The 21,258-nt window shown below is 37.1% G+C and overlaps 1 protein-coding gene across 1 annotated transcript in view; it reads right to left on the bottom strand.

The window, feature by feature from the left end:
- PTPRD (protein tyrosine phosphatase receptor type D) overlaps window positions 1-21,258 on the bottom strand; it is a 300,998-nt gene that overhangs the window by 116,507 nt on the left and 163,233 nt on the right. Inside the window, 7 exon segments of the mRNA XM_075726637.1 lie at window positions 1,468-1,585; window positions 3,696-3,722; window positions 5,675-5,868; window positions 6,838-7,143; window positions 10,542-10,686; window positions 11,984-12,117; window positions 20,573-21,154. Coding sequence (XP_075582752.1) covers window positions 1,468-1,585; window positions 3,696-3,722; window positions 5,675-5,868; window positions 6,838-7,143; window positions 10,542-10,686; window positions 11,984-12,117; window positions 20,573-21,154 — 1,506 coding nt within the window.

A 21,258-nucleotide genomic window follows, 5' to 3' on the forward strand; every position in this document is an offset into this window, starting at 1 on the left:
ACTAGGAAAGGAAACTGAGTATAAGACAAAACCACACTGTGGAGTGAAAATATTAATTGCATTCAGTGACTTCACTAATAACTGCAGTTATTGTACTCTAGGCTCACTTACATTTGGTGAATCTTTCCTGTCTAAAAATCTAAATGATGCTTCTATATCACTAACTGGACACAGCTGAATAGTTACTTATCATCTGAGTAACTTATGAATAGTAAGCTCCTCATAAACACTTAGAGCTTTATTCTCCTTTCATATCTATTACGAATATAACCTCACTCATTCTAATACAGCTGCACCTGACTTAAACATTTAAAAATTAGACTAGAAATTCAGACCCTTCATTTTCTTTGTTGTAGTATTTGAATGGCACCTTTTTAGGAAAAAAACATCAATGGAAACTCTCAGAGAATAGGAGGGTGTATTTCAGACCTGTAAGTCCCTGGTACTAATGCATCATTCCTTCACCTGCCTGATGTATTCTCATAGAAAGACAGTGAGCTGGAAACTCTTGGTACTGACTATGTTTATTGTCTCCTTTTTCAAAAACCTGCATATGAAGTTTCCTTACAAAAAGAGCCCAACCACAGTACAGGCTTGGGGAAGAGTGGCTGGAAAGCTGCCTGGCCAAAAAGGACCTGCGCGTGCTGGTTCACAGATGGCTGAACATGAGCCAGCAGTGTGCCCAGGTGGCCAAGAAGGCCAACAGCATCCTGGCTTGTGTCAGGAATAGTGTGGCCAGCAGGAGCAGGGAGGCGATTGTCCCCCTGGACTCGGCACTGGTGAGGCCGCACCTGGAACACTGTGTCCAGTTTTGGGCCCCTCAATACAAGAAAGACATTGAGGTGCTGGAGCATGTTCAGAGAAGGGCAACGAAGCTGATGAAGGGTCTGGAGCACAGGTCCTATGAGGAGCAGCTGAGGGAACTGGGGTTGTTTAGTGTGGAGAAGAAGAGTCTGAGGGGAGACCTTATCACTCTACAACTACCTGAAAGGAGGTTGTAGTGAGGGGGGTGTTGGTCTCTTCTCCCATGTAGTTAGTGATAGGATGAGAGGAAATGGGCTCAAGCTGCGCCAGGGGAGGTTTAGATTGGATATTAGGAAAAATTTCTTCATGGAAAGGGTAGTCAAGCATTGGAACAGGCTGCCCAGAGAGGTGGTGGAGTCACCATCTCAGCTCTGAATATCTTTTTTTTTCCTCTCCATGAAGACACCAATCAGAATAGAAGAGCTACTAGAAAGTATAAAGTTAAGTATTACATTTTGGCCACATCTTGAACTGAGAAAGGGACAAAGGGGGACACTGGTTCTGTTTTTATCTAAATAAATGAAGGGGCAAATACTGAAACAGAAAACTCTACATCCTATGAACACTTTTTACACAACAGAAGACTTCCAAATAGTAGGAGCAAAACACTAACAAGAAAAGTCAAAGGATCTATTCAGAGATTAATGGGTATGTGAGTATTACCTGCACCAGTAGTAGATATGAGTTTGGGCTTGCTACGTGCTCCATCACCTTTTGTTGTATAGGCTGTCACAGTGAAGGAGTATGTAGTTTCAGGCTGAAGCCCAGAAATTATCATTTCCTAAGATGAAATAAAACAAGAACAATTTATTAAAAATAGATTGTTTTCCAGGAGATGATGGAATCCTTCGGACAACCCCTGTATATTACATACAGTGCGCACGCTTTTGTGCTACTGGCAGTGATAGCAAGCATTTGAGAGCACCAACAGACTGTTCTGTGTGAAATACTTCATAATGCAAGATGTTTCACTCACTTAGGCAATAAAAGAAAGCACACTTCTAAATAGCATGCCACAGGTAGTTTAAGGCACAAGGCCAAAGGCTTAGCGGTGTGAACAGTGAATAAAGCCTTCTAAAATACCTTGCCTGAGGAATACTTCTGATATTGTGAAACGCATGCACATGTAGATATGAGAAATTCCATTTAACTTAGCCATTTACAGGATATCACTGCTACAGTTATAAAATGCCTAGTAAGAAGAGTGTTGCATTTGTATCAACACTTTGTAAGTAATAATGGTTTAGCTGAACAAGAAAGCCTTGTTACTTTCATAACACTTTCATTGCAACCTGTGTCACTGGTTGGATTCTTCATCTACATATTTCAAAGGACTTCAGAAACAACTCACACATCAGGCCTAAAAGAACTATGTAAAACACCATTAAAAATCTGTTCACAGAATAAATCTGACGGCCCTCAAACAAACGACAACAGCTACAAAACAAGTAGCTCTTCATTTAGCACAGGTGAACAGAAGCAAGATCAAACTGTGTCAAAGCAAGGGGAATCTTTTTACACACGTGCGTGCACACACACATATACACATGCACAAGATGGTGAAGGGCCAGCCACCTGAAATGAATTAAACTGATTTCATGCTGTAAGGGCAGCCAGAGGAACGTAAGCCTTGACATTCATGATACAAATAAATTTTATATGCAAATATAAAAGGACAGTATTTGGAGGCAACTGACTGGACCAAAGTTCCTGACTCATCAGCTCCCAGTCTGTAACCACTGGACTACAATTCTGTATTTTCACATGCCTGAATGGATTTACACTAAATTTCACTGCTGCCAGTCAGAGAGTATATTTATGGATCTAGAATAAACAGCAAATGTGCAATCACACATGCCTCAAATGCAATAATCATAAAAATTAATATAAAAATTATGAGTCAGACTATCCACAGTAAACAGATTTTTCAACATAGTGCGTACGAGCTTAGTACAGATGTGATTAGAATTCAGCATTGTATTTACAGTCAGTTATTAGCAATACAGAAATAACAAGGTAATGATCAGAACGAGTGGGCAAAATAGCTCAAACAAAAATGTGTTAAAAAAACCGATAGGCCTCCCCCTTCCTTAGACTATATCTCAGAATTGAATTGACCCTAGAGGCCAAAATCAGTAAGACAGACTTCTAATCTTTCATAAGGAAACTGCACCTGATATGAACAGAATAAAATTGTAAAAGGCAAAAAAGAAATTTCCATCCTTTTAAACAGTGAGGAAGATATTAGCCTCATCTAAAACAAATAGTACTTCATGGTGTAAGAGATATGATTGCATATAGTGTTGTCATTTAAAAGTGTGATTTGGATACAGCAAACACTATTACTTAGGCATAAACACTACAGGGCATTTGGCTTTCCTGATAGCATACAAAATACATTTATCAAATTACCAAAAGAAAGCACAGCTCACTTCAACTCTGAGCTACAAAAAAAAAACCAAAAAAACAAACCTTACAATGAATACAGAAAAATCTGACTATTGCTAAACAACTCTGAACCACTTTTTTTTTTATTTTTTCTAACACCTTGTAAAGAGGAAATTGTGAAGCAAAGTTAGTGACAGCCATCAAAAAGAAGAAAACACAAAGCAGTTCTGTACATTTTTGGCATCATACTAAATGCCAGAACAAGCAAGCAACAGTAACCCCCACTGTCCCTGGGAAAAGATAAAAAAAAAAGGAAAAAAGTGCCATAAGGGAAAAACCTTTGATGTTAGGAGCATGCATTTGTGCAAATGACAAAGAAAAAGAAAACCAAAGAAAACCCCAAAAAGTAAAAGCAGGCTACAAGCAAACAAGCAAAAAGGAAAAAAAAAAAAAATCCCAAACCCAACACACACTGTTTTTCTGGCCAGTCAAAAACTACTCACATGTTCAGTAGTATCATCGTATTCCCACTGATTGAGAGTAAAGAATGTTGGAAGGAAAAACAAAAGAAATGAAGAGATTTATAGCCTGGTTGAGGTAATGTTTTCTTCTTAAGAGTAAAATAAATGTGGAAGATGTCTGAAAAATCATGTACAACTTGAATTAATCATGTAGAATCATGTAGAATTTGGTTAATGAAATCAGGCCAGGCATTTTTAATTCCATTTCTGCTCTCCCTAAAAAACAGTCACTTCTCTTTCCTTGAAAGGTGAAAGAAGTAATGAATCCTTTTGTACCATGTAGTAATATTTTATAATAGATTGTATTAGTAAAAGCTACCAAGGCAGAATTAAAGGCTGCCTGGTTTATTTAATCATGTTACTAGGTTATATACTTGAGTTTCCTAAATTAATTCAATGCCTTGTTTAAATTAATAGTAGGATTTTTCAGTCTTGAAACCTAACCACACTGATTTCTTACCATCAAGGTCTTCATACCTGCACAAGCCCTGATCACATGTATCAGAGGTGTATGATAGGCAGGAAGGAGTGGCAGGAAGAGAAAAGAGGGGACTATACAGAGTGAACCAATGGCAAACAGGCAGGTTAAAGCCAAACTCAGGGAAAAAAAGAAATATGACTTCTGCCTTTATGATATTTGGGCTCCAGCATCTCATCTAGTCTCCCATTTCTGACCTTCTAGTGTTTAAATTATTTTAAACTACTACCATACAGAGGTTGACGGTGAAAATCTGTGCAAGGAATGGGAGAACCAAAGTACAGCAGCATCTCCTTTTCCATCTCCTCCCCCCCTTTCACCTTCCCTTCCCACCTCCCCACCTGTTTCCATCTTTCCCTCCACTGAATTTAAGCTGTAATTACACCATGTTTTTCAAAAGTGATAAGTAAGTACGTATAGATAGATAGACAGACTGGCAGGTAAAACTGCAACAAAGACCTCCAGGAACAGAGACAATACTTTGAGAACAGGGTCATCAGCAAAATGCAGGTGCAGGAGACCTATTCTCCATAAAGGTATCTGCAGAGCTGAAATTTAGAACTAAGACTGGAAGAAGAAACAAAAGAAACCAAAAAACATTTATTTATTCACATAAAATGCTTAAGAGGCAAATTTAACTCTTTACTTTATGCTAGGTTGATAATTATAATTTCTAGCCATTCCAGTCATAAATTGAGAGCTAGCAGTGAGAGGTCTGTTCCTGGTAATAGTTTCAATGTAGGATGATTCCTCCAGTACCAGGAGCTTTGGGAATCTTCAGTTTTACAGAGCACTAGTGTATCCCAATCAGTAAAATCCTGTTTTTAGAAGCTTTTTAAATTCGATGTGACCAGGCTTTTGTTTTCATCATGTCTCATAATTTATAAAACAGATGGGAAAATTTGCAATATAAGTAACCCCATACCTATTTTAACTAAGTGCCTCATTTTATTGCACAGTTATTGATATAAATAATGACAAGTATAAATACCTTGGTGATTTCTAAAGTTGCACTAACAAATTAATTTCCTGCGAAATGCGTGGTGAGGTGGACACATGCTAATGACAGAAACACTGTAATAATGGGCTAACACAGGATTCTAATGACTCTAGGTTCTCCACTGAAACAAAGAATTATCAGGTGGGTGGATCAGGCAGTGCACAGTTTGCTACACTGACTACGACCTGGCTCAGATCCCCCTGACGCTTTAAAACTTCAGAGTGTAGGTATAGGGTGAAGTCTCCAGGTTTAAGGGAGCCAGCAGAATGACACAGCTTAGCATTTAGTTGCACATCTATGCAGAAAAGGGTACCTAGACTTGGCCCAAGAACCTTTAAACATAAATATTCTGGAAAAAAAGTTGTTAAAATAGAGATAAAATATGTTAGCTGATAGGCTAAAATACAGAAAGAAAAGGCAGCTCTCTGGTACACAAAATGTTTTCACTGTGGCATAGAAAAGAACATAAAATGCCCTAATTACCTGTGCATCAGCCAGCATGATGTCCTTCAGCATGGGCTGACCCTTTGGCTCTCCATTTTCCATCTTCACATAGTGGACCTGGTATCCTCGGATCTGACCATGCTGCTTATTGGGTACAGGTGAGCGCCATGACACTTTAACAGCAGTAGAGTTGACAGCCTCTACCTCGACTTTGCGAGGAGGACCACTAGGAACTGGAACAACATCATTGGACAGAAGAGAATTACAGGCACCTGTCCCACCCATGTCTTTTGCTTTTTTTTAAAAGGGCAGACTCACTATGTTTTCTTTGAAGAATACAAATTGTTCAACAAATGAAAATGCTCAACCAAATCTGCTCTACCTTTCAGTGAAAAGATCAAAAAACATGACTGATGCAAAAAATGGAAGAAAAAAGAGTATTAGAGAAATACAAAAACATGTAAAAATGTACAAAAGCCAAGGAAGATGCTTTGAGATTCAAAGCATTATAGTACAAAGAGATATTTTAATCATTGAAATAATACTACCACTACTAATAATAAAAACACAAAAGATTTCAAAAAGATTTCCTTTATTTTTGTTTGCTAAATTCTGTTTAATTTTTTTTTTTTGGTAGTATAAAAAGGAGGCTGATAATAGGGCTGTCTTCTGTCACTTTCAAGCATGGGAGAAAAGAAAATGTGTGGAGCATCAGTTTTCCAAGATCAAAAGCAAAACTCAAAAAAAAAAAAAAACACAACCCAAAAAAACCCAAATCAAAAAGCACAACATGGAACAAGAAAGCAGTTAAAAAAAAAACCAAAAACCACAAAACCTGAAAAAAAGTTCATAGACATAAGTGTTTAAAAATAACAATGACTGTAAAATCAAGGAAAAGGCAGAAAGATAACCCCTGAGAGTTATTTTTATGTTAAAGGAGGAGCAAGAAGGATATCTATGGGCTCAAAGGGGCAGCAGATTCATGTCACTCACAAAAAGGTACTTTCTGTTAAAAAAAATAAAAATACCAAATATAAAAATGGTGTAGAAAGGACAAGTCTTTGATTAAAAAACTCAAAGGCTGATAACATCTGTGATTTGGGAAAAAAGAGGAGCAGAAAAAATACTGTTAGGCTATACAAAAGACAGCAGATCGACAGAGAGTCATGGAGGCGCAAACTGATGTAGTGGAGGCAACATACCATCTTCATCTGTCCGAATCAATACTGCTAAGCTCTCTGGGCCAGGTCCAACATCAGTGTGGGCAGTCACAGAGATCCGGTACTCAGTCCATTTTTCCAGGTGTTCCAAAAGGTATTGGGTACTGTCCGAGGAAATTCCCAAAATTTCATGGGGCTTGACATCTTCTCCATCAATCCCAATGTACTTGATGGAGTACTCAGTGATAATGCCATTCTGTTTTTCCACCGGTGGAGGCTTCCAACTTACCAAAATGCTAGTGGAGCTGGGGCTTGTGCAACTAATGTCTTGAGGAGGAGCTGATGGCTCTAATTTCAGTAGTGGGTTAAAGGAGGATTTGAGTGAAAGGATAGGAGTGATTGAAAAAAATGAACAAAAGAAAGAATAAAAATAAATAAAAGACAACCAAATTAAAATAAAAAATAAACAAAAAAAAGTAGAAACTTAAAAAAGCAAAGCGTCAGGTAATCATGTGCACCTTGGCTTATTAACATGAGGAAACTGAAAATGAATAGACCAATTAAATGGTGAAAAAGGATGTAGGGGAAATATATGAAAATGAAACCTCAAAATAATATTACCTACCTGTAATTAAAATTCTTCTTGAAATAAAACAAAAATGTGACACTTTTATGACTACTGATCTATCTTTTTATAATCCTTGCAATTAGTGCAAGCTACAATATTTTAAATTACAAGTGACATGTATTTACTTACAAATTTGGACATAACCCCTTCAAGCGGGTTTACTTTCTTTGAGAAAAATTCTCTTTTTACAGAACTCCTAAAAACTTGCAGTAATTGCTAGATATTGCTCCATAAATTGCTATTTTTGTAGCCTCCCCACTCTTATAAACAAATTACTATCTTTTCACTTTTTTTTTTATAACTGAGTCTGCCTGGCACAAGTCAACCTCAAATTACATTTAAATGGAGAGCTTTTACTGAAACATTTATTGTAGCCAACATACTAAGAGCATGCAGCAATAGAAGATGAAGAAAGTCTTAGTCAAAGATTTACCTACCAGGAAAAAGTGACAGGCTTGTTGATTCTGACTGTAACTTGTACTTACCCTAGATCAGCTGTCAGTTTTATTTTTTTAACTCCTCTTGGAGATACCTTTGCTAGCAAAGAATTAAATGCTACCAGTAATTTAGGTAACTTCTATAGGGGAAAAGAAAAATCTACCCCCAAACAACGTGTCAAGAAAGCAGGTATTCATTTTACAAAGAGAGTTCACAAGCTCAGCACGTCAGAACGGTGAAAGATTCTGACTTTGTTTTGTCTCGTCACCAGCACCAATCTTCGAGAGCAAAAGTGCTCACCTTTACTGATCTGTACTCGAAAGAGTTTCTTAGCATATTTATCTTTTCTGGGCTCCAGAGCATTTAAACATGTATGTCATTCCATTGCTTTCAGTGAGACAGTTCAAGTACTGAAAGTTAGGTATGCATTTATGTGCTTAAACGCACTTTGGCTTAGCAAAGTCTATGCTTACTAACTGAGAGCATTCAGAGCACCAAAAAAGGAGCTGTAGTTCAAATTCAGTGACAGAAGTAGTGGATGTGGAGTCCTCTCCTATTTCTGCCTTCTCTCTTGTAAGGAAAACATAAATTTTGGGTGCAAGATCTTTATGGTGTGCTTTTTTTTTTTTTTTTTGTGCCTACTGTTTTCTTCCCATTTCTCAAGGGAAAAAAGAAACAAATGGATTTCTGGTACTTATACTAGGCACATCAAACAAAATTAAAGCAACAGAGCAGGTCTAGGACCCCGCGGTGACCTATTGCATTTACACATGTATCTTTCGGTTCCCTACAGCTCTTCTACAGGGATCAATGGCTGTTTACTCAGTATGGTCCACTGCTCTTCTGAAGGGAAAACAGGAAGGAATGTACCAGCATTTCAATTAACTAGAGGAGGAGGATGGGGGGACAGAAGACAATTATTACATTTACTTGAGGGTTTTTTACGCTAATTCAGTAATCAAGTACTCCAAACATGTTGGTCCCCTTCTACCATCGACTTGTGCAGGAAGTAAAATACAAGTAAAATGTTCCTTAAGGATCTTATATGTAAAGAAATAAATCCCTGTAGCATCCTTCTCTGAAATCAAGATGAAAGGCAATAGTGTATTCTCATGAATATTGCTAATAAACTCATAGAAGTTTATTAATTTTTAATCCATTATATTCTGAAAATGCAAAATATTGCATTTATGTAACTAAGGATAATCTCTAGGCTACTTGTGTAGCCAGTTTTGTTAATGTATATACTTTTTTCTTAAAATATACAATTTTTGCAAAAAAGATTTTGCAATCTTTTCAGCAAATAACCAGGGTCTTCCCACTGAAATCAATTGCGTTTTCCTGCTATCTGAAGACATAAGGCTGAAAAAAGCATAATATATTCTTCTGTTCAAGAAAGGAAAAATGGCAATGTGCTTATATATGGAACATGCAACCTTGGCCCCTAGATGTTTTTTTTTTTTTTTGTATGCACAGTCTAAGCAATCTTCACCCAATATAACAGAATGAGCATTCTAAATAGCTGAAATGGCTCCCAGAATAAATAAATACCTTTTTCTTCATCGAATTATTGATTCTTGATTACTAAAATTAGAAGGTGCCTCAGCACTATTCCTGAAACTAGCCTTGTGTCATATAATGGTCTTTTATGCTTATTGCAAATGCCTTATAAATGCTTCAGAAGCACATTTAGCTTTGGTTAAAGTTCTGCAGCACTGTATCTCCAGTCACACTAATTACTATTAATATATAACACTAACAAAGAATGATGGTGTAATCACATCTGTCATGACTGCAAATTAAAAATCTTCCATATCAATTGAGAATCTGAATTTTCTGTTTTGAATAATATTACTTTAAGAAAAGGCCATGTAATTTAAACCAAATACAAATAGAATTGCACTAAGTTTTAAAATGACACAGTGTAATGCAAACTGTCAGGAAGGCATAACTTATCAGGCAAGAGCAGCACTTCTGATATCATCCTTGAATATCTGATTGTTTTAATTAAGTCTTAATTTAAATATTTTAAAATGCATATATAAATCCCTGAGAAATTTTTCACCTCATTTGCAGACAAATGTGATGACATTGTTTCCATAAGCATCCAGTGAGAAAACAATTTTTCTACTGGTGTAAAAAATGACCGAATATCACAAAAGACCTAGATTAAAAAAAATCTGACAAAATCAGAACGGTTAGCTACTATAGAAGAACAGTTATGAGGAAATTTTTGGTACAGTGTGAAATATTCAACCTGGTCCACTCTACAAATTTTTTGTACTTCAGGGAAGTGCTTCAGGAACAACCTACTATTACAGGAAATTTGCAGACTGGGCAGGTGGAATTTTATGGGTGGAGGACTGTTATTGATGTACATCTATTGCATGATAAAACACTTTATCCTATTATAACATAAAATAAAATATTATGGTGACAGCATAACATTGTATCCTTAGACACTGATTTACAGGGTTTCTTTCTGAAACTATGTAAGAGCCACTCATATATTAAGCTGATCACAATACACCTACACATTTTAAGCATGCTTTTGCTGTATTAAGCACCGTGAATGCTGTATTTTGCTTCTTTCTCTGTTGCTGTATCTCTAGGCTACTGAGATTAATCTCTTTGAGAAATACAAGACAAGGGAATAAAGTTAGCAAGGAATGACACCTACTTGACTGCATGGTTCTCGCTGAGATTTCTGCTGTTGAAGCACCCAGGCCTTGCGGAGAACGTGCAGCTAGACGGAATACATACAAGCTGTTTGGCCTTAAGCCTTGCAAGCGATAAGACGTAGTAGGTTCAGTGGAAACCCGTTGCTAAAAGTAGGTAATAAGAGGATGTCTTGATTAATATTCAGAGACTCTGAATTCCATATGTTGCATATAGAAGAAATGCTTTTACACTCTGATGATAACCTCATTGAGAAAAATTTAAATTCAAGAAAATAAATCAGAACAAAACCAAACTAAACCAAACCAAAAATTAATATATTACTTTCAACAAACACACGTTAAGGAACAATATTTTTTAAAGTTGACAGCTTACTGGGTGAAACTCAGAGCCAGAAATACTGTTTGTCTGTTTAAGGAAGTAATAGCTGCGTACAAAGTACGCACAATTTTCACACAATAACACATGAACAAAGCCTTACCTATAGTTACCTCTTATGACAGTGAACTACAGGGTTTTATAATGTAAGTTATGTTGGGTTTAACCTCGTAGTTAAATTTGCGTTCAAGTTACAAAGAAGCAAATTCTTCCAAAGGGTAACTTATTAAGCAGGGGCCTGCATCCTATTTGGAGTGAAATACGGATCTAGCCCCCTTCCACAAAATAAGCTTATGCATTCACGGGATATGTGTGAAGGCACCATAAACATAAGCTCAGTTGAAGTATCAGCAATGAGTTGATGATGCAGGAGAAATCAATGAGGCTGACACTCTCCTGCTGCCTTCTGAGACTGACGGCTTCTTTCTTTTGTCTGGGACACCTGGCAATATCACATGGTTTCCATATCAGAACAGTTTATGCTAAAGTCTACAGTACTAACACAACAGAGACCCTCAAACTGAAAATTCTTTAAGAAATAATGGTACAGAAAAAGTCCATAGCAGGTTTTTATCTTTAGAAAAAACCCATCTTTTCTTCTCAAATATTATTGAAAAATTAGAGAAGCTTGAGAACTCTCTCACATGGTGGTAAAGAGAAACAAAAATTCTCTAAGGCTGAAAATAGACTTCAAAGTCCAAGTGTAAGTGCAAAAAATGTTAGTGACTCCATAACATGCCCCCAAATGCTTCTGCTTCCAAGCTTTTGTAGAGGAACAGACTTGGAGAGACATGATCAATGTCTGAAACTGGATGTGACTTCTACAGATGACTTGTTGCAAAGAAGAGCAAAGTTCCACTAGCTGGTAACCATCCACAGCATTTTCTGCTGTTTTACAGACACTCTCAGTCTATTGTTAGGCTGACTGCTGGCTTTAACAAACTGATAAACATCAAGGCATTTGTACTAGAGAAAGTTACTAATCCATCAATTCTAAACCATTGCACCATTTTATGCCTGACTCACTAAAGAGTATTTAAAAAGATGTATAGTCTTTTCACTTACCTCCTCCCCATGCTCCCCATCTTTGTAAACCAGTTCATAGCTGGAAATGGTATCGGAGCGTGGAGGTGTCCAGGAAAGTAATATGCTTGTTTCAGACTCAGGTTCTGCTTTGAAGTTCAGTGGCTGACCAGGAACTAATGAAAAAGTTGAGCAGTATTGCCAGTTGTTTATTTGGCTAGTTCAACACTTATCTTTCAAACCTTTTAAAGTATTAGCTGAGTATTTCACACAATGTTACTTTTATTGAACTTACTGAACTTAAACAAACTGATTAACTGTAGTATGAAATAAACAAATCTGAGCTCAGAAAAAGAATAATGATATATTTAATTCACACATTACAAATTATCAAGGATTTCAAATAAATCCTTCTTAGTGTAAATAATGCACACAGAACTGAAATGCAATTGAACAGAGACCTGGTGATGAATACCAGCAATCTAATAACCTGTGTGTGAAATGGTGAATATGTATATGTATATGTATATGTATATGTATATGTATATGTATATGTATATGTGTATATGTGTGTGTATATGGGGAAATGCTAGTATTATGCTAGTATTATGCTAGTTGGCTGGAATAGTCAAGACGAAAGTGTTAAAACCATTACACACATTTCCAAATCTGAAAATGGTTTACACAGCTCTTAAATAACTAAGATACTAAACACATCCTGCTCTTTGACACCTAAGTAACGAATGCTTTTGTAACCTGAAGAAGTTATAACCTACTGAAGAGATCTTCAGTAATGTTCTCAATAAGTGACATATTTCTACCCTTTTAATGACAGCTATTTTTACCAATATAGCTGAATTTCTATTAACAACACTTTTTAATTGCAAGAACATGCTCTGTTGTTATGTCTTGTGTAATGGGCACAGAAATTATCCAGACTAAATGTCACCCTCATTTACTTCTGCAAATCTATGGCAAATAGTAAGGTTGCCTGGAAAAAGACAGCAAAATATAACCCTGCCATTGGAACGTATACACTCATTTCGGCATGCAAGTTCTAAAACATTACTTTCAGTTAACAGGGTTCTTGATAAGCCATGAAACGGTCTTCCGCAGCATTTCTAGCTTTTCAAGAATAAAATGTGCCATGCTCTTATTTTTTAAGAAAAAAAAAAGAGATGCACTTCTTAGCACATAGTTGAGAACAGGTGTGACAAGTAAGATGTGACAATAATGATTGTTTCACAATCATTTTTCGGGGTAGAATTTTATTATAGCATTACAAGTACGTGTCTTTTGTACAGTAAAAGACTTAAAAACACTATGGAGCAAACAGTAAAAATAATTTGTGATTGTAATTCTTATCTTCCCCAGACTTCTACAGAATGTCACTCTGAGGATAACACTGTCCTCATGTACGCTGGTGCAGGTTTGATATCTAACCTTTAAACAGACAGATAACCCGTCAACATGAGGTGCATATTCAAGCTCCTGTGTGGAGGTTAAAAGTCCCTACCATTCACTTTTTTTCCTTCAGAAACAGGACAAAATAGAAAAGGAAAGGTGTAGAAGGATGTTGCCTATTTCTGAGGGGATGAGTGAGGGTGAAGAGGAGACCAAGTCTCTTTACGGGAAGACTAGAGGATAGGAGTAATTAGCTATTTTTCTAAGATGTCTGGTGTAAAAATAGACCACTTCCTGGGTACTGCAAAGTGCAAAAGGGAAAAGATCACAAAGCACAGGGAGCAATTACAGGAAATATCAACAAAGTATTTTTGACAGAAATACTTTAATTTTATCCTTTTAAAATTGAATGGATTTGAAATTAAGAGTGAGAGAGCAGATAACTGGATAATTCCTAACTTTGGAATAGATTCTGAAATACCACTAGATCAAACTTTAACTTGGCAAATCTATAGCACAGTTGTATAAATGCATTTCCTAGGTGAACATTACAAATTTTTAGGTTAGCTGCTTCAAAACACTTCTGAGTAACAACGAGACAACAGCTGCAGGTTTGCCTTCTGTTGAACATGACTTAAAGTAGATGTGGAGCCCCACCGAAGGCTTGCCAAAACTTAATAAAATCTGGAGTCTAGGCAGCTACTTGGAAGTGTTTATTTTGCTACAGGTTGTTCCAAGTGTATCTCATGAAACTCGGGTGGGTACCTGGCTGTAGGCATTTTGTTTGCTTCATCTGACAAAAAGATAAAAACTGGTAAAACTGACCAGTGGAAAAAATTATTTTCTGCAATGTGTGTCAAAGCATGGGGAAAAAATTATTCCGGCAAAGTAACTGAGCAGCACAGCTGGAGTTACAAAATCACCTTTGCCTGGTCATGGAAGGTCAAATAGCAGCTTATGTTATCTGTGCCATGCTATCCATCTTGTTTTTGACATCTCTATCAATGACCTGGAAGAGGGGATGGAAGGCACACATTCCAGGTTTGCAGATGACATCAGGCTCGGGGGGACTAGCTGACACACTCGAGGGCCAGGCTGCTGTTAAGCGGGAGCTGGAGACCGGGGAGAAACAGGCCGATGGTTCCCCATGGAGTTCAGCAAGCCCTGTCCTGGGAAGGCAGAGCCCCTGCAGCGACTCATATGAAGGCTGGTACCATCTGTTATGATAAATATGGCAGCAGATAGACAACGAAGGGTATTTCTTGTCTCTGCACATTTTAAGACCCTCATCCTCCAAGTATTCCTTTTAAAAAAAAACCCTTTATGGTCTAAGGTCTGCAATTCTTTATCATTTTGTTAAACAAGTTGATGGTTAATTACACTTTCCCAAATTCTGTTTGTCCAAATGACACCTTGCTGCAAAATCTAGTCTCCCCTCACATTTTTCAACCACAGTTAGGCAACTCTGAAGCTGAAAACACTGACAGAAGAAAGAGGTGACAGGGAAATGTGCATCACTCCAAACAGATAGAGAAGATGCAGAAGAAAGAAAACAAAAACAAAGTAACAGAAAAGAAACAAACTGTAGTGCTGATAAAATCTGGTAGGGAACCCAAGGCTTAATCCAAAGAAGAAGTACCAGATAGGAACGTGGAACAGTAACTTTTAAATTATTTAGGATTTATGCCTAGAACATACAACATCTGTTCAAAAAATTCTTCACTGGCACATGGGAACTAAGTCAAGCTGCAGGAGCTGACAGAAGGTACTCGTCTCCTTCAGAGGCAGAAAAACCTAGGGAAACTGGAAAATCTATGTGAGTGGACCTGTCACTCATGCTGAAGTGTTTTTAATTACACAGGTCAAATCTAACATTCCATATTAGTGCTGTATATGGTTGCTCACTGAATGGGATCTTTTTGCAGAGGCAGTCTCTCAATATTGTCTTTTCTGTCTTTTCTGCTCTGAGGTAAATGTGTCCTACAAATGTACAGTGAAACCCGTAATTTCCCTGCGCACCGAGTATACCTTTTCTTATTTCTTGCTTGTGAACATGACATAACTTAGGTAGTACACACAATGAAACACTACAATTCAGTGACAAAACAAAGAATGAAGTCCAGAATTACTCTTTTCAAAACTTCATACCAAGTTCTACACCTTTGCTTGTCTAGTCCTCCATGTTTATTGCTGTATAACCAGAAACAAACACAGATTCCTGGACCTTGTCCTGCATATGTGGTTCTATGTCCCTGATTCAAGTCCCAGAACAGAATCATAAAATGGGATCTCAAATTGGAAAGGCACTTTAGTTCCATCCACAGCTCCTCAGCTGGTTGAGGTAACCAGAAAAACACACCAGGGCTGTCCTGGGTTTGCAAGTGATGCTGGAAAGAGAGGAGAGTCTCCAGGCTAGAAAGGGCCCCAGGACATTGCTAGGGTCAAATGCATATCTAGAGCAAAACTCAATCAGTTCAATTAGGAATCAGTTTTGCAAAGGTCAATAGATCATCAAGAGAATTTACAACTAGTTGGGAACTGAAAGGGACCAAGAGTTCATGCTTCTGCTTGCTCTGGAAGAAGCGTGAAGCTCTACAGAGAAGCTCTTAGAAGACTTAATGTGCTCTGGAGTTTTTGTTTTGTAAAAAAATACTTGCACTTTTTGAAATACCAAATTCTCATGGAATATAATTACAAAATAAAACAGGTAATGTACTAATTATATGTTCATCCTGCTCTTCCTCCGTCTTTCTGCTACAATAGAAATAATCTCTTCAACTGAGTCTGAAGACAGCTGAGGGTTGTAGTTCTGCAGTATCTAACACAGAACCACAGTATTCAAAATAATTAACTACAATACATTTTAAATGTCCAAAAAGCACAGCACATTTTGTGAAAAACAACCAAAAATCCATAAATCACTTTCTTAAAATAATAAGTGTAACTGACATTGAGGGAGCCCACAGAATAAAATAAACACTTGGTCAATCTTAAAGACAGAGTCTTTATAGTCTTGTCTGAATGACTAGTGAACACAGTGAAGAGACGAATTATTCTTCAGAGTAATTCTGTCTACACTCTATTTCTACAATGTAGAAGTAGAGTTGTCTTAAAATTATTTCAGGCTGCATTCTTCCATACTTAAGTTCAGTGACAAAAGTAATGTGTGCACATTTCCAGTGCTCATCCACATATTTGCAAAAATCAGAATTACGGACTAGAAAAAAAATTAGCTTAAAAAAGAAATCCCATATCCATACCCTATTTTGTATTCTAACCAGAAGAAAGACAGGGAGATTAAAAGCTAGAAAATCACTGTGTGAAGGTAAGATCCTCAGTATTGGTCTCATCATGTTAGCATTTAAATGAAGTAAACACAGAGACTGGGGCACTTAACAGAATTTAACTGTGCTTTGAGAGCAGAGGGGTTATTCAAAAGCTGCAATAGCCTTTCCTACCTGACCAGGAATGTTCCTTAAGGGGAATTTTGTCACTTAAAAACCATCCTGTACCCCACCTCAGCTCCAAATTATTCTCCTTCTACCTGTTTCCTTGCATCATAGTTGAGTTTCCAGCTGCATGCTCTCAACCCTTCCCTTGTGGAAGCCCATTTCCATGAAATGCTTCACTAGGAGACTAGTACTGTGGAGTTTCAGAGACATGAGGTTCCCCCGTTCGTGTGTTCATGAAAAGGTTTGAAATGTCTGGCAAAGTAGATAGCTTGCTACAACACAGAACTGTATTCTCTTGCTAGACTCCCTTCCTCTGAATTTCTAATCTTCTTTTGCAATAGGAACTCCAGAACCATTAACTCACTTCCCTTAAGTTAAGGCTTTGTTTATGTGCCCTGCAAGTCAGAGATTTGACCTTCGCATTACTGTCCTTTTCCATATGTTCAAAAGATTAGCCTTTTATAACTGTAATAATCCTTAGTCTTCAAACCACTGCCAATTCTTGGTTTAAAATTAACAATATGTTTTCTATTGTAAGTTCTTGTTTAAAGAAGCATATGTTGACAGGTACACATTCATTTCCCAGAGTCGTGTATCTCTCACTCTCCCCTCTTTCTACCTAAGCTCAGAATAAAAACAGGATTCTCTGAATTCCTTCAATAGCTATCCTCTCTTTGCACATTAAACCCAAACCAAATGAAGCAAAACCAAACCAAAAACAAATCCAGACATTCAGTTTAAAGCTCAAGAATTTTCCTGGTACACACAGGTTAAATAAAGTATGTTGCTCAGGGAGTATGTGTGCTTCAGATCAGCTTAAGCAAAGAAAGGAAATATGAGAAGATACATAAGAAGTGTGTCCTGGGCAGCTAAATGGAGACAAACCAACAGAGCTTTTGTTTGTTAGTGAAGTAAAGAAAAAGGACAAGAAGTATCACATTAAAGCTTATACTGATATCTCTTTATTTGTTAGTAAGTCAATCCACCTAAATAATATACTGGTCCTGACTCCATCCTCATCAGAATCAAATCTTTTGACCCAAAATGCAGAATAAGAACTTCCTTAGGTGTAGCTTTTGGAATTGGTCTTCCCTTATTCAAAAGGCTCAGCTCTACAGCTGTTTTATGATTACTTAATTTCTTAAAATGGTGTCTTTTACGGTAAATAAAACACTGCTGAAAACAACAGCGTGACAGGACATGGCTTTTCCTTAAAATGCGTAAGCAGAATACTGAAACACAAAACTGAACATAAAACTTTTTTTTCTAATGTTTGGTTGCCTGAAAAATGCTTCCTTTTCTTCCCCTCAAACTACATGTTCCTAGTTAATATTTGAATTAGAAACCTAATTTTCACTATTGGCAGAGTTTTGGCTGACCTGCAAAGTGAAAAGCCACTCATACAGCCATTTCATAAGAACAATTCTGCTGTACTTCGAAAGTACTGAAAGCAAGGATTCTCATAAACAGACTTTTTTTTAAAAAAAAAAAAATCGTATTTTTATAATCTCTCTCCAGAGATCAGAATACAGATAAGGGAGGAAAGTTTTGGATGAAACCAAGCTAACAGAGCCTGTAAGTGACAGCTGTCTATCAGATTTTGTTTTATATATACTGTAATATCCCTAAAGTAAGCATAAGGGTTAAGCTACATATTTAGAATGACAGGCTTATTTGTTTCAAAAAAGGAAAAAAAAAAATCAATCAAAATATAATCACCATCCCATTCCTATTTTTACTCTTTTACTTATGTTTCCATTAAATCCATTTCTGCTGTTTTTAAATGGCACTTTATAATTCACTATATTTATTTGGATGAGTTTCAGCTTAAGAGAGACTTAAACCAAAACAGTCATATTCAGATTTAGATTACAACAAATCTGGAAGAGAAAGGCAAGGAGGGCATTTTATCCTGCAGTGTTCACTGAAGAGAAACTACTGGATAGAAAGATGGAAGAATCTTTATTTTTAAACATACCCTGAATTGGAGAACTGCAATAGACTTTCTTAGCTACGTTTCTCTTTTATGACTTAAAATGTTCATATTTCAAGCACAACACTCAGTGCTTAAAAATGCCTCCCTTATGCCACATTTTTGGTTTTCTTTTGATTTTTAACATAGTCACAAATAAACAATGTCAAGCCAACTCTGTTACAAAGTTGAAAACATGTATTGAGAAGCCCTCCTGCACTGTTAACTTTGTCATAATTTCTTCAGATTGCAACAGTAATCGGAAACAGACACACACGTTTAATGGCAAATTCTATAAAGGTTTTTAATAAACAGAGCTTTTCTGAAGTGACCTCAGCAAGTAATGTAACTTGGGCTGGTCCAGCTGAGCCTCAGTGCTCGTTACTTTGATTGCTTCATCCTTCTCTGGGGAAGCCACTGACAAACTCTTGCTCATCTAAAAGGTTTATGGTTGTATGTGAAAACACAGATGAGGAGCTCACTAAACCTCCTTTAAAAGCTTTTTGCACATGGATTCAGAAAGAACTGAGACATCAATATAAAAACTAGTCCCTGAAAAAGGTTACAATTGCCAAAATTACATTATGGTGTTCATATTTACATTTGCATGTGCACAGACATGTTTTAATGTACCACTAGATGGTCTAAAGAAGTTAATTTACTAACTTCTCGGCTGAGATACTGCAAAAGGTAACACCTAGACCTTTGTGTAACACAATACATAGAAAGGTTCCAGGACAGTATCTCCATTTCTGTTATTTGTTAAATGCATATTGGGTAAAATGCAGAACTAAAAAGTGGATGAAATGTAACTGTCTTCAGTTACACTTTAGAGAGATGTTTTTTAAGAAATTGGGGGATGCTAAATTCTTCAACGAGAGACTTTGCAGTACTAAAAAATTTAAGTAGTCATATATTTCTAGGCAGTCACTGACCTACAGTAATACTTCATACAGCTTTCTCTAAACCACTAGACAGAGAGCTTTTATTTCTTATTGCTACAATAAAACACTTTCTGCAGTGTTCTGCAGAGCTTCTCGCTTTTGATTTCATAAAAATTCTCGGCAGCGTTTTTCACTATGCTTGCTTGTCCTTTGCTAATAAAACTAAGTCATGGACCTAAAACTCCTGTACAGAAACAAAACAACCTAACTGCAAACGTAAAATAAGAAAATGGTGACCTTGTGGTATGCACTTTGTAGGGGCAGTTTAGATTTGATTTATAAATCCAAAGTGTGCAGAACTGCTTGCTTGAACCTACACAAAGGTTTGTTGGTTTTTTTAATGTTTTCATGTTTTATGCGTTTTCAGAACCTTACCAACTATTTGAATACACATGGAGTACATATACACTTTAAATGCCCAAAAGCAAGATTCACTAGAGTGATGTAGCATAAGGGAACCACATGCCACCTAAACAAAACCCACCAACACAAAGAAAGTGTGTTGTTGCTCAAAGAAAGCTGTGAAGAACTACTTGGCAAACACTTTTGGTGCACAAAGCACTGCCAAATGGAAGCCATAATATTTGGCCACCTCCAGGATGAAGGTCTCCCTGAGACTTCAGTTAAACTTCCTGAGACTGATGAAAAAAGAAATGAAAGTGTGAGGGGATAATTTCCACTCTTCAATGATAACTTGTGCTGGGGAATTGAGAAAAGGTTATCTGCAAAAGCTGCCTGAATAAACTGGCTATCCTTGAGAGGAAGTTTTTTTCAACATTTTAAACTCAAGTTCTCTCTCTGCAAAATTTCTGCATGTATTTAATTTTTTTCACACCAATTCTGTTCATTGCTAGCTTACCTCCTGTTTGAGTGATGACTTGAATGTCACTAGAAAGTGGTCCATCCCCAACAGAAGTAAAAGCAAGAACCTTCACAGAGTATGTTTTCTGGGGTACCAGATTCCCAATAGTGGTAATATGGCTGTCAGCCACATTGTGCTTCATCCAACTGTTGACGTGTTGAGTGGGGTCCATGGTGTAATAAACTCTGTAACCTTGTATTTGTCCATTAGGTTCCTCAGGTTCTTCCCACTGTACCAAAATGGTGGTAGAGCTCAACATACGGGCCTGCACATTGCGTGGGGCACTCGAAGGTGCTTGCTCTGAAGTCCTTGTTGACACAGGCTCACTGGGTGGCCCTCGCCCAATGTTATTTACAGCAACTACCCGAAATTCATACTCTGAATATGGGCTTAGGCCAGCCACGCTATAGCGTGTTGTGGCCACCCCATCAATTTCTTTATATGGCTCGTCTGAGTTTTTGGGTTTGTGCTGGATTATGTAGTAAGAAACTGGCTCAGGGTTTCCAGAATCCCAAGTCAATGTTATGCTTGTTGCTGTGCTTTCTGTCACCACAGGTGTTCCAGGAGGTTTGGGTAAGGCTAAAGATAAATGCCAAAAAATACAGTTAGCACTACGTAGCAGTAGACATTAATTATTACAATAAGCACATTAAAACCAAAAAAACCCACCACCAACAATAAAA

This window comes from Pelecanus crispus, chromosome Z (genome assembly GCF_030463565.1).
Source record: "Pelecanus crispus isolate bPelCri1 chromosome Z, bPelCri1.pri, whole genome shotgun sequence".
Taxonomy (NCBI): Eukaryota; Metazoa; Chordata; class Aves; order Pelecaniformes; family Pelecanidae; genus Pelecanus; species Pelecanus crispus.